The sequence below is a fragment of the Rutidosis leptorrhynchoides genome, chromosome 7 (genome assembly GCF_046630445.1).
Source record: "Rutidosis leptorrhynchoides isolate AG116_Rl617_1_P2 chromosome 7, CSIRO_AGI_Rlap_v1, whole genome shotgun sequence".
Lineage (NCBI taxonomy): Eukaryota > Viridiplantae > Streptophyta > Magnoliopsida > Asterales > Asteraceae > Rutidosis > Rutidosis leptorrhynchoides.
This window is the reverse complement of record NC_092339.1, coordinates 79,653,546-79,679,370: the sequence shown is the minus strand read 5'-3', so window position 1 is coordinate 79,679,370 and position 25,825 is coordinate 79,653,546. Positions and strand designations below refer to the sequence as shown.

At 35.9% G+C, this 25,825-nt stretch overlaps 1 protein-coding gene and 1 non-coding gene across 2 annotated transcripts; one reads left to right on the top strand and one right to left on the bottom strand.

Annotated features, from left to right (window-relative positions):
• Positions 1 to 18,405: 18,405 nt before the first annotated feature.
• Positions 18,406 to 18,512, bottom strand: LOC139860834 (small nucleolar RNA R71). Its single transcript, XR_011763449.1, has one exon. It is a non-coding gene; the product is annotated as a small nucleolar RNA R71 (small nucleolar RNA).
• An 811-nt stretch (positions 18,513 to 19,323) lies between these two features.
• On the top strand, positions 19,324 to 19,668 carry LOC139859377 (uncharacterized). The gene has a single exon (XM_071848166.1). The coding sequence runs from the start codon at positions 19,324 to 19,326 to the stop codon at positions 19,666 to 19,668; it is 345 nt and encodes a 114-aa protein (XP_071704267.1).
• Positions 19,669 to 25,825: the final 6,157 nt, after the last annotated feature.

The following is a 25,825-nucleotide window of genomic DNA, read 5'->3' as shown; positions in this document are numbered from 1 at the left end:
TATTCCATTTTATTGTAAAATAGTTAGAATCATTGTGTAATTGAAGAAATATGGAAGATTTTGGATGATACTACTCAGAGATCGAAAACAAGTCAAAAGGTCGATGAATAGTAGAGTGCGCCAAGGAGTGCGCCACGGGTGTGCGCTCATCTCACTCGTCCAAATTTTGATCAGAGAATTCTGGGATCGAAAACAAGTCAAAAAGCATGAATAGTAGAGTGCGCCAAGGAGTGCGCTCAGCGCACTTTCTCCGCGCACTCTGACGTGTAAAGCAGATCTGAACGTGCAACTCGAGCTGTAAAGTGAAATTGTGGTAGGTGAACAGTACGCGCCGTGCACGTGCTTTTGTGCGCTCGGCGCACCCTACTTTCCAGCTACTGTTCAGCCTTTTTAAACCCCTTACCAGCTTCATTCTTGAGACACCACTACACAGTCATTTTCAGAGGCAGAGGTTACGATTCAAGGTGATCCTTGGAGTAATCCAGGATCACCTAATCCATCATTTCAATCCGGAATCAAGAATCATCAGGATCATCATCCAAGATTGCTTCAAGAGGTCGATTCTTGTTAGTTCAATGAATTCTATCTTTGTTTGCAGTTTGTTATTGTATTTAAATATGATTGTTAGCTAGTTCTTTTTATGCTTGTCTAGATTAATAATCGAGATGTTGATTGTTTACCTTTGTTGATTGATTGTTCTTATGCATGATAGTTTGATGTTTGAATACAAGAACCATTCTTGTTAAGTTTAATTTTTTTGATTCAATTAGTTAGTATACTTGTTCAACCAAGAAACACCATCTTGTTGATTTAGTATATTGATTTACACCTAGCGACAAGTGTTTGCCCGTCTTTTACCAAAATGGGTAAGTTGCGTTCAAACGATTAATCTATATAGTAATGTAAGAACGACTCTTGTAGATACTTTCGGATAGCTTAATTGATATGTGTAGTTGTCTAGGAGAACGATCAATTCCCTAGAATCTGTTATACATATTTTCATTACTTAATTCCATATAACTAATAGGTGTTAGTAATTTGCCTTATCTAGTGAAATTTATAAAGATCCTATTGCTACATTAAATTGATTACTTGGGTTGGGTAAATTGGGCATTTAACCGGACCAAGGGAATGAACTAAGCTAAACCATTAGTTGACATAGGAGTGGATCATGATCAACACATCATTGGCATGATCATCATTCAAGTCTTTAGGCTAGTTGAATTAATTGATTACAAATAGGAGGTCTTAGATGACAAGAACATCACTTGCGTCGTGTAATCCCGTTTGAGTGTTTGCACAAGACTACTCTTGATAAACCAATTAATTAGTTCTCGTGCATAACCAATCAATCCGATCTTAATCCTAAATAACAATCAACATTAAGGGTAAAAAGTCTAGATGAGCATATTTCTTTAATTTGATATCAAAACTATCGTTTTGTTATCATAAACTTAAAAGACCAAAAATATTGTCCTTTAAACTTATTCCTTTATTGATTTGTCCATCGTTAAACGGCAACCCAATATCTTGTATTTGTTTAATTTCATTTTATCTAGTTAAAACTCAATTTAGTTTATGCAATCTTAACTTGTACATATACCTGTCCTTGGAACGATACACGGATTTTACCATTATCTATTCAACTACACGATCGGGTACACTGCCCGTTAGTTTGTGTAATCTTTAAAACCGGTATTTTCCATACAACAATTCATATACCACATTTCGCACATCACTTACATACATTCTACAAGATTAAAACCTAAGTTTCATGACTTATGGTTTCATTAAAGTTAAGATCCAAGTTCTATAGCTTAGGGTTTAACTTAAGAACACTAGATCTAGAATTTTTGGTCTAGGATCTTTAAGATATAACTAAGAACTAAGTTCTACAACTTAAGATCGTGTTTACTTAGTTTACTTTCAAGTTTGTAACTTAATATTACTATTAGAACTCATGTATGTGTCGGATCTAAGATCTTGATGTAACTTTGGTTCATCAAACTACTTACAACCCTTAAATGAGTTATGCTACATATCTTAGACATATATTAGTGTTATGATGGTCAAAACTTGGTAAATATGATGCAAACACATCAACAAGTTGTACACTTGAAGCTATAAGCATCAAGGATGAGAACCGTGATGAGCATCAAGCACCAAGAACCCACCGGAGCACCTTACCTACTGTTTTCTGGGTCTGATCATTAACCTGAGCTACTGGAAAAGTTGATTTCCAGCTATTTCAGTTCAATTATATGATTTTCCGTTTAGGCCTCGTCTTAATCCGAGTTACGGTTTAGGATTTATGGCATTCCGAAAGTCACTACACCCTTTTAACGTTGTGCTGAAATATCTGACCTACTCGCACTTAAACCGTCGCCATGGTCAAACAAAGACCATTTTGGTTTTGGAAATTGTTCAGCCTCTAGGGGACTCATATACGGAGCCATGGCCACTGGTCTCACCTCATTTCAGTTTGTATAGAGGTCATGGCGATTGAACGAAATCAGCCTTTATTCAAACTCTATTCTTGATTGAAACTTACTTTACACTTTTTGATTAATGATGAATGATGATGATACTTAAAACCTGATTTACATACTTTTAAACCTTTGGGAACGATTTACTGACTTATTAACTTTTGACTTAGGTTGAGGACCTTTTGGACAAACTACTTGCTTACTTTCCCGAATCAACTTTACTACTTTTCACTGTGAGTTATAGCATCCCTTTTTACTTTAACTATTTTGGAAACTGAGAAAACATGCGCATTTTAAGTTTTACACACTAGGCACGAGTACTTAAACTTTATATATGTGTGGGTTATACAACGGCATAAATGTTTCCCTTAGCTCGGTAACTTTTAGTCATTGGTCTTTGAACCGTGAACGCGAATCTTAGATATGGATCCATAGGGTTTGACATCCCTACTCGGGCTAGTCACGCTAGCATTTAATGGGTGTTTAATACTTCATAAACTTACGCACTCGTCAAGTGTACTTTTAGGGGGTGTTATTTACGTTAAGTTAGTTACCAAGTGCCCACGGTTATACATATACTTTTCATACTGTTTTGAAACACTGAAACCTCGTGGCCTACCTTACATTACTGTTACATTAAACTATAGCTCACCAACCTTTGTGTTGACATTTTTAAGCATGTTTTTCTCAGGTGCTTAAGAGGTTTGTTTGCTTCCTCTGTTGTAGTCTTGCTGTAGACACCCGCTGCTTGTGTTAGAGATGTCTTCGCATGAAACGTTTATCTTGCGTTCACAAACTTTATTACTTTTGAACAATATATTCGTAACGACCATTGGGTCACCTACTATCATTAATTGCTTCTATTCATAGAAGCATACTTTCGTTGTAAAACATTTAATGTTGGTTAAGACATCACCTTTTCTTATGAATGCAAAACTTCTTTTAAAACAGCATATAGTGTTTGACCATGTAATGATCCTGTTATTGATGATCCGTACACGTTGATTTTGTACACGGCGTCACACGTATGCTATTTGAGTTAATGCACGTTGGATTGTGTGTATTGTAAATGTCGGTTGCATGTATGTTAAAACAGGGGTACTTATTATAACGTTAAAGTTTAGTTACCAGGGTGCTCAATCTTGTAGAATAATTTGATAAACGTTTCGGATGAAACAACTGAAATTTTGTGATCCACCTTTTTATACAGATTATGCGCAACATTAAAACTATGAACTCACCAACCTTTGTGTTGACACTTTTAAGCATGTTTATTCTCAGGTTCCTAGAAGTCTTCCGATGTTTGCTTATACGTTATACAAGCTATGTGCATGGAGTCATACATGCTTTATTCAAGAAAACTTTGCATTCACAAAATCATCACCATGTATCTTATTTGACTATATTGTCAACGGATGTATTGTTAGAAACTATCATATACGATGATTGTCTATACGTAGAAATCATCAGACGTCGAAAACCTTGGATTTATATATTAATTTATGGCGTACCTTTTCAAAAGAATGCAATGTTTACAAAACGTATCATATAGAGGTCAAAACCTCACTATGAAATCAATGAATGATGTATTTGTTCAAATGGATTTGGACGGGTCATCACATAATGAGATATCAAAATAGGCAAAACGGGGCAAGCCAAGCATAGAGAGGATTAGATAAGTGAGCACATCTTAGTTAATTTGTTTTAAGTCTTAATACTTCACTACTTGTTTCTTGCTACTAGCTTAATTGTTAAATTTAGGTTTGTTTAATTGCGCAAGTTTTAGTTGTTAGTTGATATCAATCTAAACCCCCCCAATCAAACAAACCCTAGGACAATTGATAGTTTCAAATATCCGACTTACACCGTTTCCCTTGGGACGAACTTGATAAGAATACTTACATTAAAGTGCTATAATAACCGAGTTCTAAGTGCTCGTTAGTTGTGTGTGCTTGATTGTAGTGTTTGAATCAAATATAAAATTTAGAGGGTAAAAGATGTATACCGCACGAACGCATCACACTTTCTTGGCACCGCTGTCGGGGATGCGGTTAGCCTAGTTGGTTATTTGGTTTAAACTTTTGATTGTTCGATCCTTTCGTAGGGGTTTACCCTTACGGAAGTTACTTTTCGCATTTCATATTATTATTTTCGTTTGGAAAACCGCTTGTGTTTGTGTTGTGATTGAAGGATAGGTACCTTTGGTGTATGAAAACAAGGTCTCACAAGGATCAAGAGTTCACACTTCCATTCTCCGATCCGGAAAGACACGTGCACAGGGTTTATAAACGTAGAGAAGAAAGGGTATTAAGAAAGAATTTCGAAGCTTTGCCATTTTGTTTAGAAGAGATGGATCCAAATGGTAATCCGATTCACGATGAAGAGGGCAATCCTAATGGTCCTCCGGTTAATCAAGAATTATTGAATGATCCAAACGACACACCAATGTGGAACGCTAGATTAGTTGCACCAACAATGATAGCACTGGCTATTACAAAACCACCAATTTGAAATGTCCTGTTCTTATTGATTAAAAACGTTCCATATTAATTGATTTCGTTGCGAGGTTTTGACCTCTATATGAGACGTTTTTAAAAGACTGCATTCATTTTAAAACAAACCATAACCTTTATTTCATCAATAAAGGTTTAAAAAGCTTTACGTAGATTATCAAATAATGATAATCTAAAATATCCTATTTACACACTACCATTACATAATGGTTTACAATACAAATATGTTACAATAAAATAAGTTTCTTGAATGCAGTTTTTACAAAATATCATACAAGCATGGACTCCAAATCTAGTCCTTATTTAAGTATGCGACAGCGGAAGCTCTTAATAATCACCTGAGAATAAACATGCTTAAAACGTCAACAAAAATGTTGGTGAGTTATAGGTTTAACCTATATATATCAAATCATAATAATAGACCACAAGATTTCATATTTCAATACACATTCCATACATAGAGATAAAAATCATTCATATGGTGAACACCTGGTAACCGACATTAACAAGATGCATATATAAGAATATCCCCATCATTCCGGGACACCCTTCGGATATGATATAAATTTCGAAGTACTAAAGCATCCGGTACTTTGGATGGGGTTTGTTAGGCCCAATAGATCTATCTTTAGGATTCGCGTCAATTAGGGTGTCTGTTCCCTAATTCTTAGATTAGCAGACTTAATAAAAAGGGGCATATTCAATTTCGATAATTCAACCATAGAATGTAGTTTCGCGTACTTGTGTCTATTTTGTAAATCATTTATAAAACCTGCATGTATTCTCATCCCAAAAATATTAGATTTTAAAAGTGGGACTATAACTCACTTTCACATATTTTTACTTCGTCGGGAAGTAAGACTTGGCCACTGGTTGATTCACGAACCTATAACAATATATACATATATATCAAAGTATGTTCAAAATATATTTACAACACTTTTAATATATTTTGATGTTTTAAGTTTATTAAGTCAGCTGTCCTCGTTAGTAACCTACAACTAGTTGTCCACAGTTAGATGTATAGAAATAAATCGATAAATATTATCTTGAATCAATCCACGACCCAGTGTATACGTATCTCAGTATTGATTACAACTCAAACTATATATATTTTGGAATCAACCTCAACCCTGTATAGCTAACTCCAACATTCACATATAGAGTGTCTATGGAAGTTTCGAAATATATATAGATGTGTCGACATGATAGGTCGAAACATTGTATACGTGTCTATGGTATCTCAAGATTACATAATATACAATACAAGTTGATTAAGTTATGGTTGGAATAGATTTGTTACCAATTTTCACGTAGCTAAAATGAGAAAAATTATCCAATCTTGTTTTACCCATAACTTCTTCATTTTAAATCTGTTTTGAGTGAATCAAATTGCTATGGTTTCATATTGAACTCTATTTTATGAATCTAAACAGAAAAAGTATAGGTTTATAGTCGGAAAAATAAGTTACAAGTCCTTTTTGTAAAGGTAGTCATTTCAGTCGAAAGAACGACGTCTAGATGACCATTTTAGAAAACATACTTCCACTTTGAGTTTAACCATAATTTTTGGATATAGTTTCATGTTCATAATAAAAATCATTTTCTCAGAATAACAACTTTTAAATCAAAGTTTATCATAGTTTTTAATTAACTAATCCAAAACAGCCCGCGGTGTTACTACGACGGCGTAAATCCGGTTTTACGGTGTTTTTCGTGTTTCCAGGTTTTAAATCATTAAGTTAGCATATCATATAGATATAGAACATGTGTTTAGTTGATTTTAAAAGTCAAGTTAGAAGGATTAACTTTTTTTGTGAACAAGTTTAGAATTAACTAAACTATGTCTAGTAATTACAACTTTAAACCTTCGAATAAGATAGCTTTATATATATGAATCGAATGATGTTATGAACATCATTACTACCTTAAGTTCCTTCGATAAACCTACTGGAAAATAGAAAAATGGATCTAGCTTCAACGGATCCTTGGATGGCTCGAAGTTCTTGAAGCAGAATCATGACACGAAAACAAGTTCAAGTAAGATCATCACTTGAAATAAGATTGTTATAGTTATAGAAATTGAACCAAAGTTTGAATATGATTATTACCTTGTATTAGAATGATAACCTACTGTAAGAAACAAAGATTTCTTGAGGTTGGATGATCACCTTACAAGATTGGAAGTGAGCTAGCAAACTTGAAAGTATTCTTGATTTTATGTAACTAGAACTTGTAGAATATATGAAGAACACTTAGAACTTGAAGATATAACTTGAGAGAGATCAATTAGATGAAGAAAATTGAAGAATGAAAGTGTTTGTAGGTGTTTTTAGTCGTTGGTGTATGGATTAGATATAAAGGATATGTAATTTTGTTTTCATGTAAATAAGTCATGAATGATTACTCATATTTTTGTAATTTTATGAGATATTTCATGCTAGTTGCCAAATGATGGTTCCCACATGTATTAGGTGACTCACATGTGCTGCTAATAGCTGATCATTGGAGTGTATATACCAATAGTACATACATCTAAAAGCTGTGTATTGTACGAGTACGAATACGGGTGCATACGAGTAGAATTGTTAATGAAACTGAACGAGGATGTAATTGTAAGCATTTTTGTTAAGTAGAAGTATTTTGATAAGTGTATTGAAGTCTTTCAAAAGTGTATAAATACATATTAAAACACTACATGTATATACATTTTAACTGAGTCGTTAAGTCATCGTTAGTCGTTACATGTAAGTGTTGTTTTGAAACCTTTAGGTTAACGATCTTGTTAAATGTTGTTAACCCAATGTTTATAATATCAAATGAGATTTTAAATTATTATATTATCATGATATTATCATGTATGAATATCTCTTAATATGATATATATACATTAAATGTCTTTACAACGATAATCGTTACATATATGTCTCGTTTAAAAATCATTAAGTTAGTAGTCTTGTTTTTACATATGTAGTTCATTGTTAATATACTTAATGATATGTTTACTTATCATAGTATCATGTTAACTATATATATATATATATATCCATATATATGTCATCATATAGTTTTTACAAGTTTTAACGTTCGTGAATCACCGGTCAACTTGGGTGGTCAATTGTCTATATGAAACATATTTCAATTAATCAAGTCTTAACAAGTTTGATTTCTTAACATGTTGGAAACATTTAATCATGTAAATATCAATCTCAATTAATATATATAAACATGGAAAAGTTCGGGTCACTACAGTACCTACCCGTTTAATAAATTTCGTCCCGAAATTTTAAGCTGTTGAAGGTGTTGACGAATCTTCTGGAAATAGATGCGGGTATTTCTTCTTCATCTGATCTTCATGCTCCCAGGTGAACTCGGGTCCTCTACGAGCATTTCATCGAACCTTAACAATTGGTATCTTGTTTTGCTTAAGTCTTTTAACCTCACGATCCATTATTTCGACGGGTTCTTCGATGAATTGAAGTTTTTCGTTGATTTGGATTTCATCTAACGGAATAGTGAGATCTTCTTTAGCAAAACATTTCTTCAAATTCGAGACGTGGAAAGTGTTATGTACAGCCGCGAGTTGTTGAGGTAACTCAAGTCGGTAAGCTACTGGTCCCACACGATCAATAATCTTGAATGGTCCAATATACCTTGGATTTAATTTCCCTCGTTTACCAAATCGAACAACGCCTTTCCAAGGAGAAACTTTAAGCATGACCATCTCTCCAATTTCAAATTCTATATCTTTTCTTTTAATGTCAGCGTAGCTCTTTTGTCGACTTTGGGCGGTTTTCAACCGTTGTTGAATTTGGATGATCTTCTCGGTAGTTTATTGTATAATCTCCGGACCCGTAATCTGTCTATCCCCCACTTCACCCCAAAAAATCGGAGACCTGCACTTTCTACCATAAAGTGCTTCAAACGGCGCCATCTCAATGCTTGAATGGTAGCTGTTGTTGTAGGAAAATTCTGCTAACGGTAGATGTCGATCCCAACTGTTTCCGAAATCAATAACACATGCTCGTAGCATGTCTTCAAGCGTTTGTATCGTCCTTTCGCTCTGCCCATCAGTTTGTGGATGATAGGCAGTACTCATGTCTAGACGAGTTCCTAATGCTTGCTGTAATGTCTGCCAGAATCTTGAAATAAATCTGCCATCCCTATCAGAGATAATAGAGATTGGTATTCCATGTCTGGAGACGACTTCCTTCAAATACAGTCGTGCTAACTTCTCCATCATGTCATCTTCTCTTATTGGCAGGAAGTGTGCTGATTTGGTGAGACGATCAACTATTACCCAAATAGTATCAAAACCACTTGCAGTCCTTGGCAATTTAGTGATGAAATCCATGGTAATGTTTTCCCATTTCCATTCCGGGATTTCGGGTTGTTGAAGTAGACCTGATGGTTTCTGATGCTCATCTTTGACCTTAGAACACGTCAAACATTCTCCTACGTATTTAGCAACATCGTCTTTCATACCCGGCCACCAAAAATGTTTCTTGAGATCCTTGTACATCTTCTCCGTTCCAGGATGTATTGAGTATCTGGTTTTATGAGCTTCTCTAAGTACCATTTCTCTCATATCTCCAAATTTTGGTACCCAAACCCTTTCAGCCCTATACCGGGTTCCGTCTTCCCGAATATTAAGATGCTTCTCCGATCCTTTGGGTATTTCATCCTTTAAATTTCCCTCTTTTAAAACTCCTTGTTGCGCCTCCTTTATTTGAGTAGTAAGGTTATTATGAATTATTATATTCATAGATTTTACTCGAATGGGTTCTCTGTCCTTCCTGCTCAAGGCATCGGCTACCACATTTGCCTTCCCCGGGTGGTAACAAATCTCAAAGTCGTAATCATTTAATAATTCAATCCACCTACGCTGCCTCATATTCAGTTGTTTCTGATTAAATATGTGTTGAAGACTTTTGTGGTCAGTATATATAATACTTTTGACCCCATATAAATAGTGCCTCCAAGTCTTTAATGCAAACACAACCGCGCCTAATTCCAAATCATGCGTTGTATAATTTTGTTCGTGAATCTTCAATTGTCTAGACGCATAAGCAATCACCTTCGTTCGTTGCATTAATACACAACCGAGACCTTGCTTTGATGCGTCACAATAAATCACAAAATCATCATTCCCTTCAGGCAATGACAATATAGGTGCCGTAGTTAGCTTTTTCTTCAATAACTGAAACGCTTTCTCTTGTTCATCATTCCATTCAAATTTCTTCCCTTTATGCGTTAATGCAGTCAAGGGTTTTGCTATTTTGGAGAAATCTTGGATGAATCTTCTGTAGTAACCAGCCAATCCTAAAAATTGACCTATATGCTTCGGAGTTTTCGGGGTTTCCCACTTTTCAACAGTTTCTATCTTTGCCGGATCCACCTTAATACCTTCTTTGTTCACTATGTGACCGAGGAATTGAACTTCTTCCAACCAAAATGCACACTTTGAAAACTTAGCGTACAATTCTTCCTTCTTCAATACTTCTAACACCTTTCTCAAATGTTCACCGTGTTCTTGGTCATTCTTTGAGTAAATAAGTATGTCATCAATGAAAACAATGACAAACTTGTCAAGGTATGGTCCACACACTCGGTTCATAAGGTCCATGAACACAGCTGGTGCATTAGTTAAACCAAACGGCATGACCATAAACTCGTAATGACCGTAACGTGTTCTGAAAGCAGTCTTTGGAATATCATCTTCTTTCACCCGCATTTGATGATACCCGGAACGTAAGTCAATCTTTGAATAAACAGACAAGCCTTGTAGTTGATCAAATAAGTCGTTGATCCTCGGTAGTGGGTAGCGGTTCTTGATGGTAAGTTTGTTCAACTCTCGGTAGTCGATACACAACCTGAATGTACCATCTTTCTTCTTGATAAACAAAACAGGAGCTCCCCACGGTGATGTGCTTGGTCGAATGAAACCACGCTCTAAAAGTTCTTGTAATTGGCTTTGCAGTTCTTTCATCTCGCTGGGTGCGAGTCTGTAAGGAGCACGAGCTATTGGTGCAGCTCCTGGTACAAGATCTATTTGAAATTCAACCGATCGATGTGGGGGTAATCCCGGTAATTCTTTCGGAAATACATCGGGAAATTCTTTTGCAATGGGAACATCATTGATGCTCTTTTCTTCAGTTTGTACTTTCTCGACGTGTGCTAGAACAGCATAGCAACCTTTTCTTATTAGTTTTTGTGCCTTCAAATTACTAATAAGATGTAGCTTCGTGTTGCCCTTTTCTCCGTACACCATTAAGGGTTTTCCTTTTTCTCGTATAATGCGAATTGCATTTTTGTAACAAACGATCTCTGCTTTCACTTCTTTCAACCAGTCCATACCGATTATCACATCAAAACTCCCTAACTCTACTGGTATCAAATCAATCTTAAATGTTTCGCTAACCAGTTTAATTTCTCGATTCCGACATATATTATCTGCTGAAATTAATTTACCATTTGCTAATTCGAGTAAAAATTTACTATCCAAAGGCGTCAATGGACAACTTAATTTAGCACAAAAATCTCTACTCATATAGCTTCTATCCGCACCCGAATCAAATAAAACGTAAGAAGATTTATTGTCAATAAGAAACGTACCCGTAACAAGCTCCGGGTCTTCCTGTGCCTCTGCCGCATTAATATTGAAAAATCTTCCGCGACCTTGTCCATTCGTGTTCTCCTGGTTCGGGCAATTTCTAATAATGTGGCCCGGTTTTCCATATTTATAATAAACTACATTGGCATAACTTGCTCCGATACTACTTGCTCCGCCATTACTCGTTCCGACACCATTTGTTCCTTTCGTTCTATTAACCCCTGGTCCGTAGACCTCACACTTCACCGCGCTATGACCATTTCTTTTACACTTATTGCAAAATTTGGTGCAGAACCCCGAGTGATACTTTTCACACCTTTGGCATAGCTGCTTCTGATTGTTGTTGTTGTTGCGGTTATTATTGTTGTTGGGATGATTGTTGTAGTTGCTGTTGTTGTTGTTGTTGTTATTGTTGGGCCGTTTGTTGTAGTTGCGATTGATGTTGCGATTGTTGGGATAATTGTTGCGATTATTGTTGTAATTGCTGTTGTTGTTGTATTGGTGATTCTTTTCACCGTTTTCCTCCCACTTTCTTTTGACTTGCTTCACATTGGCCTCTTCAGCGTCTGTTCTTTAATTCTTTCTTCAATCTGGTTCACTAGTTTGTGAGCTATTCTACATGCCTGTTGTATGGAGGCGGGCTCGTGTGAACTTATATCTTCTTGGATTCTTTCCGGTAATCCTTTCACAAACGCGTCGATCTTCTCTTCCTCATCTTCGAATGCTCCCGGACACAATAGGCACAATTCTGTGAATCGTCTTTCGTACGTGGTAATATCAAATCCTTGGGTTCGTAACCCTCTAAGTTCTGTCTTGAGCTTATTAACCTCAGTTCTAGGACGGTACTTCTCGTTCATCAAGCGCTTGAATGCTGACCACGGTAGTGCGTACGCATCGTCTTGTCCCACTTGCTCTAGATAGGTATTCCACCATGTTAACGCAGAACCTGTGAAGGTATGCGTAACGTACTTCACTTTGTCCTCTTCAGTACACTTACTTATGGCAAACACCGATTCGACCTTCTCGGTCCACCGTTTCAATCCTATCGGTCCTTCGGTTCCATCAAATTCCAAAGGTTTGCAGGCAGTGAATTCTTTGTAGGTGCATCCTACACGATTTCCTGTACTGCTAGATCCAAGGTTATTGTTGGTATGTAGCGCAGCCTGTACTGCGGCTATGTTTGAAGCTAGAAAAGTACAGAATTCCTCTTCATTCATATTCACGATGTGTCGAGTAGTCGGTGCCATTTCCTTCAAAATAGTCAAATGGAACAAGTTAATCATACAGAATATTAAGAGTAGTTAATAGTATTTCGTAGCATAATATGAACTCATTTATAAAAGCTTTTTCTTCATATTAGCGTTTTATAAGTTTAAATTCGGGTAGTACCTACCCGTTAAGTTCATACTTAGTAGCTAATATACAATTCAACTACTACAATTCTATATGAAAAACTGATTATAATAATATTTCGCGTTCAAACTTTTACACAATATTTTACAAACTTACAATACCGCTTATTTTACATATAGCATGAAATATAGCACACAATAAATTTGATACAAGATGGTTGTGAAGATAATTCTAGCTAGTACACAAGTCGTTCAGCAAAGGCAATAAAGACACGTAATTCATACATCCAGAAACAAGTCATGCATTCTGGTTTTACTAGGATTACTTCCCATCCTTGGTCTTGTGGAACATAACCGTTATGGCCATTGATAAGACAGCGTGTTGTAACGTCGTCAAAGGGACAAGGGTTACGTAATGTCCAACAGTCCCGTAACAATCTAAAAACCTCATTTCTTACCCCAATTACCGACTCCGTCACTTGTGGGAACGTTTTGTTTAATAGTTGTAGCCCGATGTTCTTGTTCTCACTTTGGTGAGAAGCGAACATTACTAATCCGTAAGCATAACATGCTTCTTTATGTTGCATGTTAGCCGCTTTTTCTAAATCACGAAGTCCAATATTCGGATATATTGAGTCAAAATAATTTCTTAACCCATTGTGTAAAATAGAATTTGGGTTCCCCGCAATATATGCGTCAAAGTAAACGCATCGTAACTTATGGATTTCCCAATGTGATATCCCTCATCTTTCGAACGAAAGCCTTTTATAAACCAAGGCATTCTTGGAACGTTCTTCGAATGTCTTACAAACTGATCTCGCCTTAAATAGTTGTGCCGAAGAATTCTGACCGACTCTAGACAAGATTTCATCAATCATGTCTCCGGGTAGGTCTCTAAAAATATTAGGTTGTCTATCCATTTTGTGTTTTTATACTGTAAAATAGACAAGAGTTAGATTCATAAAAAAAAATACTTATTAATACAAGCAATTTTTACATATATCTTAAAGCATAAGCACACTATATTACATATATTACACCACACGAATACAACTATCTTATTCTGACTCGCTTGTTTCTTCTTCTTCGGTTTTGGTTCGTTTTGCCAAGTTTCTAGGGATATATGATGTTCCCCTAATACGAGCCGTCGTTTTCCACATTGGTTTAGAAAAACCTGGTGGTTTAGAGGTTCCCGGGTCATTGTTACAACTTAAGGACTTCGGGGGTTGACGATACATATAAAGTTCATCGGGGTTGGAATTAGATTTCTCTATTTTTATGCCCTTTCCCTTATTATTTTCTTTTGCCTTTTTAAATTCAGTTGGGGTAATTTCTATAACATCATCGGAATTCTCGTCGGAATCCGATTCATCGGAGAATTGGTAATCCTCCCAATATTTTGCTTCCTTGGCGGAAACACCATTGACCATAATTAACCTTGGTCAATTGGTTGAGGATTTTCTTTTACTTAACCGTTTTATTATTTCCTCCACCGGTTCTATTTCTTCATCCGGTTCCGATTCTTCTTCCGGTTCCGATTCTTCTTCCGGTTCCGACTCTTCTTCCGGTTCCTCTTCGGAAACTTGTGAATCAGTCCACGAATCATTCCAATTTACATTTGACTCTTCATTATTATTAGGTGAGTCAATGGGACTTGTTCTAGAGGTAGACATCTATCACATAATATCAAACGCGTTAAGAGATTAATATATCACATAATATTCACATTTTAAAAATATATAGTTTCCAACAAAATTTGTTAAGCAATCATTTTTCAAGTAAACATGGTCGAAGTCCAGACTCACTAATGCATCCTAACAAACTCGATAAGACACACTAATGCAAAATTCTGGTTCTCTAAGACCAACGCTCGGATACCAACTGAAATGTCCCGTTCTTATTGATTAAAAACGTTCCATATTAATTGATTTCGTTGCGAGGTTTTGACCTCTATATGAGACGTTTTTCAACGACTGCATTCATTTTAAAACAAACCATAACCTTTATTTCATCAATAAAGGTTTAAAAAGCTTTACATAGATTATCAAATAATGATAATCTAAAATATCCTGTTTACACACGTCCATTACATAATGGTTTACAATACAAATATGTTACAACAAAATAAGTTTCTTGAATGTAGTTTTTACACAATATCATACAAGCATGGACTCCAAATCTCGTCCTTATTTAAGTATGCGACAGCGGAAGCTCTTAATAATCACCTGAGAATAAACATGCTTAAAACGTCAATAAAAATGTTGGTGAGTTATAGGTTTAACCTATATATATCAAATCATAATAATAGACCACAAGATTTCATATTTCAATACACATCCCATACATAGAGATAAAAATCATTCATATGGTGAACACCTGGTAACCGACATTAACAAGATGCATATATAAGAATATCCCCATCATTTCGGGACACCCTTCGGATATGATATAAATTTCGAAGTACTAAAGCATCCGGTACTTTGGATGGGGTTTGTTAGGCCCAATAGATCTATCTTTAGGATTCGCATCAATTAGGGTGTCTGTTCCCTAATTCTTAGATTACCAGACTTAATAAAAAGGGGCATATTCGATTTCGATAATTCAACCATAGAATGTAGTTTCACGTACTTGTGTCTATTTTGTAAATCATTTATAAAACCTGCATGTATTCTCATCCCAAAAATATTAGATTTTAAAAGTGGGACTATAACTCACTTTCACAGATTTTTTACTTCGTCGGGAAGTAAGACTTGGCCACTATTTGATTCACGAACCTATAACAATATATACATATATATCAAAGTATGTTCAAAATATATTTACAACGCTTTTAATATATTTTGATGTTTTAAGTTTATTAAGTCAGCTGTCCTCGTTAGTAACCTACAACTAGTTGTCCACAGTTAGATGTACAGAAATAAATCGATAAATATTATCTTGAATCAATCCACGACCCAGTGTATACGTATCTCAGTATTGATCACAACTCAAACTATATATATTTTGGAATCAACCTCAACCCTGTATAGCTAACTCCAACATTCACATATAGAGTGTCTATGGAAGTTCCGAAATATATATAGATGTGTCGACATGATAGGTCGAAACATTGTATACGTGTCTATGGTATCTCAAGATTACATAATATACAATACAAGTTGATTAAGTTATGGTTGGAATAGATTTGTTACCAATTTTCACGTAGCTAAAATGAGAAAAATTATCCAATCTTGTTTTACCCATAACTTCTTCATTTTAAATCCGTTTTGAGTGAATCAAATTGCTATGGTTTCATATTGAACTCTATTTTATGAATCTAAACAGAAAAAGTATAGGTTTATAGTCGGAAAAATAAGTTACAAGTCATTTTTGTAAAGGTAGTCATTTCAGTCGAAAGAACGACGTCTAGATGACCATTTTAGAAAACATACTTCCACTTTGAGTTTAACCATAATTTTTGGATATGGTTTCATGTTTATAATAAAAATCATTTTCTCAGAATAACAACTTTTAAATCAAATTTTATCATAGTTTTTAATTAACTAACCCAAAACAGCCCGCGGTGTTACTACGACGGCGTAAATCCGGTTTTACGGTGTTTTTCGTGTTTCCAGGTTTTAAATCATTAAGTTAGCATATCATATAGATATAGAACATGTGTTTAGTTGATTTTAAAATTCAAGTTAGAAGGATTAACTTTTGTTTGCGAACAAGTTTAGAATTAACTAAACTATGTTCTAGTGATTACAAGTTTAAACCTTCGAATAAGATAGCTTTATATATATGAATTGAATGATGTTATGAACATCATTACTACCTTAAGTTCCTTGGATAAACCTACTGGAAAAGAGAAAAATGGATCTAGCTTCAACGGATCCTTAGATGGCTCGAAGTTCTTGAAGCAGAATCATGACACGAAAACAAGTTCAAGTAAGATCATCACTTGAAATAAGATTGTTATAGTTATAGAAATTGAGCCAAAGTTTGAATATGATTATTACCTTATATTAGAATGATAACCTACTGTAAGAAACATAGATTTCTTGAGGTTGGATGATCACCTTACAAGATTGGAAGTGAGCTAGCAAACTTGAAAGTATTCTTGATTTTATGTAACTAGAACATGTAGAATATATGAAGAACACTTAGAACTTGAAGATAGAACTTGAGAGAGATCAATTAGATGAATAAAATTGAAGAATGAAAGTGTTTGTAGGTGTTTTTGGTCGTTGGTGTATGGATTAGATATAAAGGATATGTAATTTTTTTTCATGTAAATAAGTCATGAATGATTACTCATATTTTTGTAATTTTATGAGATATTTCATGCTAGTTGCCAAATGATGGTTCCCACATGTGTTAGGTGACTCACATGGGCTGCTAAGAGCTGATCATTGGAGTGTATATACCAATAGTACATACATCTAAAAGTTGTGTATTGTACGAGTACGAATACGGGTGCATACGAGTAGAATTGTTGATGAAACTGAACGAGGATGTAATTGTAAGCATTTTTGTTAAGTAGAAGTATTTTGATAAGTGTATTGAAGTCTTTCAAAAGTGTATAAATACATATTAAAACACTACATGTATATACATTTTAACTGAGTCGTTAAGTCATCGTTAGTCGTTACATGTAAGTGTTGTTTTGAAACCTTTAGGTTAACGATCTTGTTAAATGTTGTTAACCCAATGTTTATAATATCAAATGAGATTTTAAATTATTATATTATTATGATATTATCATGAATGAATATCTCTTAATATGATATATATACATTAAATGTCTTTACAACGATAATCGTTACATATATGTCTCGTTTAAAAATCATTAAGTTAGTAGTCTTGTTTTTACATATGTAGTTCATTGTTAATATACTTAATGATATGTTTACTTATCATAGTATCATATTAACTATATATATATATATATATATCCATATATATGTCATCATATAGTTTTTACAAGTTTTAACGTTCGTGAATCACCGGTCAACTTGGGTGGTCAATTGTCTATATGAAACATATTTCAATTAATCAAGTCTTAACAAGTTTGATTGCTTAACATGTTGGAAACATTTAATCATGTAAATATCAATCTCAATTAATATATATAAACATGGAAAAGTTTGGGTCACTACACAATTGAAGCGGATAATTGGAAGATCGAGGGTAACTTTTTCACGTTAATCAAGGATACATACTTTCATGGGTTGATAGATGAGAATCCCTTCGAACATATTCTTCACTTTAATGATCTTTGTGATATTTACAAAACCAAAAACGTCACCGATGACGCTTTTAAGCTAAGGGCATTCCCCTTCACACTTCAAGGAGACGCGAAAGCTTGGATGCGAAGTTTACCATCCGATTCCATAAGGTCTTTTCAAGAATTAACAAACGAGTTTATCAATTATTTCTTTCCACCATCAAAAGTAGAGTGACTTAGAATGGAGATTAATGGGTTCACACAACGGGGTGATGAGAGTTTGTATGATGCATGGGTTCGATTCAAAAAGCTACTAAGAGCTTGCCCACCGCAAGGTTTGACGAAGAAGGAGTATATCAACACATTCTATCGGGGTTGTAATACTTTTACGAAGCAATATCTTGATTCTTCATCCGGTGGGGTATTTATGTATAAATCACCAAATGCGGCCGAAACTATGTTAGAAAACATCTCGGTCAACACGTATGAATGGGCACCTTCACCGCGAGATTTGATAAGGAAAAGTGTGGCACAAGTCGAGAGTGATAATGGACAAGTGACGCTTGCAAGCTTGAACAATTAATTTCAAACATTTGGAAAAGAATTGAAGAAGATTCAACAAACGGTAGTTGCAATGCAAGTAGGTTGTCAACGATGCGAGGGTCCACATCTCACGAAGAATTGTCCTCAAATTACTCAATGCAATCATGTTGATCTAGATGATATTCCCATGAATTCGGATGCAATCATGTTGATCTAGATGATATTCCCATGAATTCAGATGCTCATGTGAACTACGTGAGTAATCAAAACTACCAACAGGGAGGAACATCTAACCAAAGCTACTACAATCCTAATCAAAAGCAAGTATCATTCAACAACCAAACCGAAATCAAGGTTACAACAACTATAACCAAAACCGAAACAACAATTTCCAATACCAAAACCAACCTTACAACAATCAAGTCAATTCAAATTATCAAAACAACCAAGGTTATAGTTAATCACAAAATATCTAAGGTTACAATCAACAACCTCAACAAAACAATCAACAATCCCAACCTTCTAAAATTTCTTAATTTGATGGCTAAACAATCAACAATCTCAACCTTAATTTGTTTTTATACTTACGACGGAAGGTCTTAATTTGATGGCTAAAGCGGCGTTCGATAACGGATTATTCAAGGATATTGAGTTTGGTATAGATAAAATCCCCATCTCGTACCTTCAATATGCGGATGACACTATCTTTACTGGAGAATGGAGTAGGTCGAATGCATCTAGCCTTCAAAACCTTCTAAAATGCTTCGAACTAACTTCCGGACTAAAAGTCAACTTCCATAAGAGTTGCCTATTTGGTGTTGGTGTGAGCAATGAAGATGTGTCCGAGGTGGTGAATATCATCGGTTGTCAAGTAGGCTGGTTCCCTTTTACTTATCTTGGCCTCCCGATTAATTCTAGGATGAAGAAGATTAAAGAATGGCACCCGTTATAGAAAAGTTCAAATGTAGGTTATCGAGTTGGAAAATGTGATCGATGTCATTTGGAGGAAGATTAGTCCATATTAAATTGGTTCTTTCGAGTCTCCTATTGTACTACTTCTCACTCTTTTGTGCTCCGCCTTGTGTGTTAAAACTATTAGAGAGTGTTAAGCGTATGTTTTTTTGGGACGGGTCGGATCCGGGCTCAAAAATTTCATGGGTTAAATGGGATAATGTTTTGTCATCTTTCGGGAATGGGAGGTTAAACATCGGGCCTCTTAATAGTAAAAATCTTGCTTTGTTGGGGAAATGGTGGTGGAGGTTTAAATCAGAAACCAATTCACTTTGGGTTAAAGTTATCCGGAGTATTCATGGTACGTGTGGTGGCTTGAGGTTAGGAAGTGGATCAAATCGTCCCTCGACCCTAAGTACTTGGCATAATATTATTATTGCAGGTAGCTCTTTGGATGATTTAGGTATTCCATTTAAGAATTCTTTTATTAAAGCAAATGGGAACGGGTCATTAACATCTTTTTGAATGATTTATAAATCGGTGATTGCGTGAAATCGTACCTTAAAATAACTAGCTAAAAACTTAACAATTATCACACACTTACAGGCAACTATAACCCGATCATGCAGTAATCTATAAGTAATTTGACCAGTTCGTTCCTCAGAGAGCAGTTTAATCGAGATCTTAAAATTAGTAATTATCCTAGAGATTTAATAGAAGAGTTGGTTTGTATTTTAAATTCACGCAATTAACGTGAAGTTAATAAAACGAATTAACAATTAAGATAAAACAGTGACCACTTGAATGATTCACTATGGATATGGATTGTTCTTGCGATTATTACCGATTATTATGTCCTAATATAGTTATATGACTTCTCACAAAGTTCTAATCAGTCAAAGTTAGTAAACTCACATAAACTCACTTTGAGAGATTAAACTATATTTGATAAAAACTAATGACACTTGATTTGGACTAAACTCACGTAAAATCCTAATTATAACAATCGCTTGCAATAATTACACTCTTATGCATTTCACAAGCCTTTCAATTACCAATTAAATCAAAGACACAATCACTTGAAATCACTTCTCTAATTGTCTAAATCACCTAAATATTGAAGCACAAATTGCATCTCAAATCTAACTCACATTAAACGATTAACAATCTATGTAATTGAATTAAGAACATAGAACATGCATATGAGTGGATCTTTAATCAAACACAACCAATTTCAATCACAAAACATTAAATCCAAATGATAGAACAATCCAATATTCATAGTTTCACATTCGAGCAAACACTAAGCTGATTTAGCCTAGCATATTAAAGTAGCAAGAAACAAATAAACAATAAAAACTAAGAGTATTCATGATTACAATGATAAACTGATGATAAAAACTAGTACCGAATGTTATGATTAACTGAATAGAAGTAAAGAATGAGCAAATCTTCAATGGTAGGGTTTAGGTCTTCAAAGAATCCTTCAATTCGTATCTGGAAAACTGCACACCCTTTTAGGGCTAAAAACCTCGACTATAAATAGCTGCACAAAAAGTCACCAGAACAGGCCCGCATCGCGACCGCGATACGGCCATCGCGACAGGGATTATTCATCACCATCGCGACCGTGATCATCCTATCGCGGCCGTGATTCATCTCTTTTCGATTTCTGTCAATTTCTGCCAATGTATTACGGCCGGGACTCCACCTATTGCGACCGGGATCAGCCTCCAGACTCAGTAAAACTTCAATTTCTCGTGTCCAAACATACTTTAAGCTCAAATATCACCAATACTTAGCAAGACACAACCAAAACACTAACCTGAAGACCTCTGGAGCTATATTCATCATTTTATCTCAATTAATCACCAAAGTCTTAACATTCCCTCAAATAAACGACAATAAAGAACCGATATCCCGATGTAAAATATATATAAATTGAGCGATATCAAATCCCCCACACTTGAACATTGCTTGTCCCCAAGCAAGTCTATCTTCAAATAATATCAACTAATGTTGAAATAAACAAACTTGGACAAGTCTTCAAGAATTAAGAAATCAAGACATACCGATATCATTCTTAAAAAGCAATAATTCCATATCATGTAGTCTTCAACATAACAAGCACAAGGTTCAAGTCATTCACCCCGGAGTCTATCGTATAAAAAGTGTACGCCTTCCAAAAAGTATAATCCTCTAATCCACCAACAATCTTATCCCTCTTCCATCTCCATGCCCCCAAAACACCAATGATCCGTCAATTCCAAAATAATCGTCAATTCCAAATTTGGGTTAAGGTGGGTGCGCCAAAGCGTAGGGGACTAGTTACCCCTATCTTTATGGTCAATCCGGGCACAGGATAACCGGCACTCATCAAGCTTTCTATCACAACTCTATGGTTTTTCTCATAGTAGGGCGAAAGCATTGACGGAGGTTCGTGGAATTAGGGCCCCACGTGGCTAATTAAGAGGTCTATCAATTCCAAAATTTTGCTCAAAAGGTGGTGTGCATACAAGCCTTCCCGGTTATGGGAGTTGCCAACTCGGTTTTTCACCGAAGTAAAACAACTACCTTGGGTGTAAATTTTTTGGAGGGTTTAGTGCACGAAACCCTGAAATACTTTACTTTCAAGCAATGGTCTTTTGAAACAAACTTAACTTGTAAGACTTTACTTACAAGCTTCGAAAGACTTTACTTCCTAAAACAACATGGGAGGACTCGATTCTCCCGGAAGTGTTTAAACACTTGTTAATTTTATTTAAGGTCCTTGGACCCTACTTCCCACTCATATATCTTTTATGCTAGTTTAAAAAAAATGTAGGAAGCAGATACGACATTCCCATATTTTAAAAGGTATTGTTGGTCCCTTGATAAACAACAAGAGTATTGTAGAGGGGGGTGAATACAATTCTTTTAATTAACTTAACAGTTAAGACACAGTTTAGTATTCACGCAAGTAAATTAAATAGAGTCACAGGTAATTTTCAACGCTTTATTCTTTATTGATTGAATCACAAAGAATTACAACTATCCTTGGCGGAATGATAGTTGGTTGATATAGATTTACCTAGTTTATAGCTATGAGGATAAACTTAAAGCTATTACACGTTTTGGACTCTAAATAATAAAACCCTCACCACTAGTTGTTACAATAGTGGATACATCAATTTATAGTAGTCCTATTGTCCGTGTAATTGTTCTATGGTCCACTGGTACATAGGATGTATGTACTTGTGGAGACAACGGCATCAGAGAGCGTGCTCTCCTCTTTCCTCTATGGTAGCTATTTGCAGGAACACCACAATTCGGTTTGGCACCAATATTTGATTAGACAAATAGAATTTTGTGTTCCTTAGGCGTTGATAAAGGATAACACATGTCTGCACATGCGTTAAACTTCTGCATTCTCATGTGGTATTGTAAGGTCACTTGTCAGCCGCCGACACGTGTCCTTTTCTGTTCAACTTTGTCTTTGACTTCTGTTGAATAGTACAATTGATGTAGACCACTCAAGAAACCACTATGCTTGTAATGGAGCATAGCTGTCTTGTGTAGTAAGCTGCATTCCAGCTATGCTGGTTCTTCATTGCTGAGTCACTTGATATTCTTGAATTGCTGGGTATACATCCTGTGCTAATTGAATAATATTGTCTACCTTGTACTGGTAGACTAGGCAGCATACTAAACACTTGACACAACGAAATCTGCTGTCTATACATAAATAAACTTGTGCTGGCTGCACATAACATTTTAGTGCAAATAAATTATGTTTTTTCATAATTAAATCCTTAATTATTTTGAGGACTCAACAGTTACCATGGCGTTTGACCATGGCGTGTGTTGTCTAGCAACACTAGCACGAAGCCATTGCTCTTCCTAAAGAAGACAGCACTTTGTGAAGCTCAAGGCTCCTCTTCCCACAGTACGCTACATCAGTGTAACACATCGTGAAATGAAGTATTAACCAATGTCAGTATGAAATGATGTAGATTAGGAAGTCTCCTACACCAAGTAAGACGGGCATTCGGAAGACTTGACTTCCTTTATGGATGCACTTGAATCGTCCTACAATTTAGATTTTTAAAATCCTGGAAGACTTTGCTTCCTTATTTTTAACAAAAACCATTAAAAAAGTTCATAAAAATTTTCAAATTGGTGACAAATGTTTGCGAGGATTTATCTTCCCCCCCTCCCCACCCACACTTAAGATCATATAATGCCCTCTTTGACATGAAATCTGACAATCTGATAAATGGGCATTCTCGAGGATTTAAAACGGTGCACGATGGCGCTGAACTGACTGCCAGCATAAGAACATCGGCATCCACTCGAACATCAATCACACAAGAATCATCAAATGCAATATAAGTCGCTGAACTTAATGCCAGTCTTTGAAAATAGCAGCATGCGAATCATCATAACCTGCAAATCAAATACAAACCACGCATGCAAACAATGGGGTGGTACCACCACGGTACCGAAATGCCCCATCAAAGTATCCAAGAACATAGTTTAAAAATATCAAATACAGTCATCCAAAATAAAGCAGAAATTAAAAATAGTTTGAACAAACACACACACGCACATGCCTACTTGCCATCATCATAAAAGCTGCTCAAAAGAACCCCCAGAAGGACCCATCACTTGGTCTAGGTTTTTCCTGATCCTGATGCTGCTGCTGAGACTGTTGGTGATGTTGCTGCATTGCAAGATGGTGAGCGGCTTGAGCCTGGACAAGAGCTGCATCATAGTCATAAGAAGGGCGAGGCGACCCCGGGCCTCCCCAGTCAGTCCATCCGGGCAGTTGAATGAAGTTCTGCGGGTCACGATGATAAAGATCGAAGGAATGTTGAGTCCATTTCACATTTGCCCAAATACCTGCTTGATTATACCAAGTCTGCTCAAAACCATGGTCAACGTACTGACGAAGCAATCTGTTCTGCTCATCATAGTATGCTCGATCATCCCGACTATGATCATCAACATATCCTCTCATACCCGCAAACTGCCCCTCTGAATGAAGTCTCATCCAACTAAACTGGTTTGTAATAAAATCACATGTCAAACCAGCACCACTAAAACTACCAGCCTTGGTCATTTCCACATCAGCACCTAGAGGCACATCCTCATCCTCATCCAGATCAGTTAAATCTGCTTCAGACTGAGCATGCATACTCGTATACTTACAAATCTTCTTCTTCTTTCTCACCAATACTTTACAACCTTCATAAACATGGGCACCTAACGCCCTTGTACCCTCATTCTCAATCTTAGAAGGCTGAATACGCCTAACATGCAGAGGTGTCAACGAAAGACCTAGAAACTCAGCAATCAAGGTAACATAAACTCCCCCACTTAACGGACTGTTTGGCTTAAGATTGTGACCCTGCCCGCAAAGAGACTTAGAAACACCATAAGGAATGTTAACATTAACATCATCTCGCAAACAACTAAGATAAAACAAATCCGCAATACTGACTTTCTCGGTATTCTGCCATCTCTGATTAATGGTATTTGAAATGAATCGCTAAATGATGCGAAGACGATTGTCTTTGATCGAAGTATAAGAGCTGCTACTCGGCTTGTAACTGTGCTTATAAGTCATACTGTACCAAGCTACATCATGCTGAAATGAATTAGTGGAACGCTTACACATAGTCAGATAATAATCCAAAGTATCCTCATCTACCTCGGCATCCTCATAAATCGTAGGTAAATGAGCCATGTCCATGATAGTCATGGAACGCATTTGACCCCCCAATTGAAAATATAACAACACATCATCGTAACGTAAAGCAGTTGGGATGAACTTAGCAGTTGAAAAGATCTTTAAACACCACACTTTGTAAATCGGACGATCAAGATGGAAGAACTCATACCAATCATTAAACCCAATACTTTCCCCAGGACCTATTATATATTTTTGAACCAACATGTCGCGAACCTCCTCAGCTAAATCAACCTCCTCGAGAGGTTCCAAATCAGGATAACGTGTAGACAAGAACTTACGATCTTCAATCTCAGTCAAAACATCCATCCATTCGATATAGTTTTCATTAGTACGATCCCAAACCAAATAAGGATGCAAATCCTTAGGAAGCTTATGAGCTCTTGGATGAACGGGTGCCATAGGCACAGATTGTAAAGCACTTGGT

Bases quoted from the DNA above. Each gene is read 5' to 3' on its own strand.
- LOC139859377 (XM_071848166.1), top strand. From the start codon at position 19,324: ATGGCTAAAGCGGCGTTCGATAACGGATTATTCAAGGATATTGAGTTT.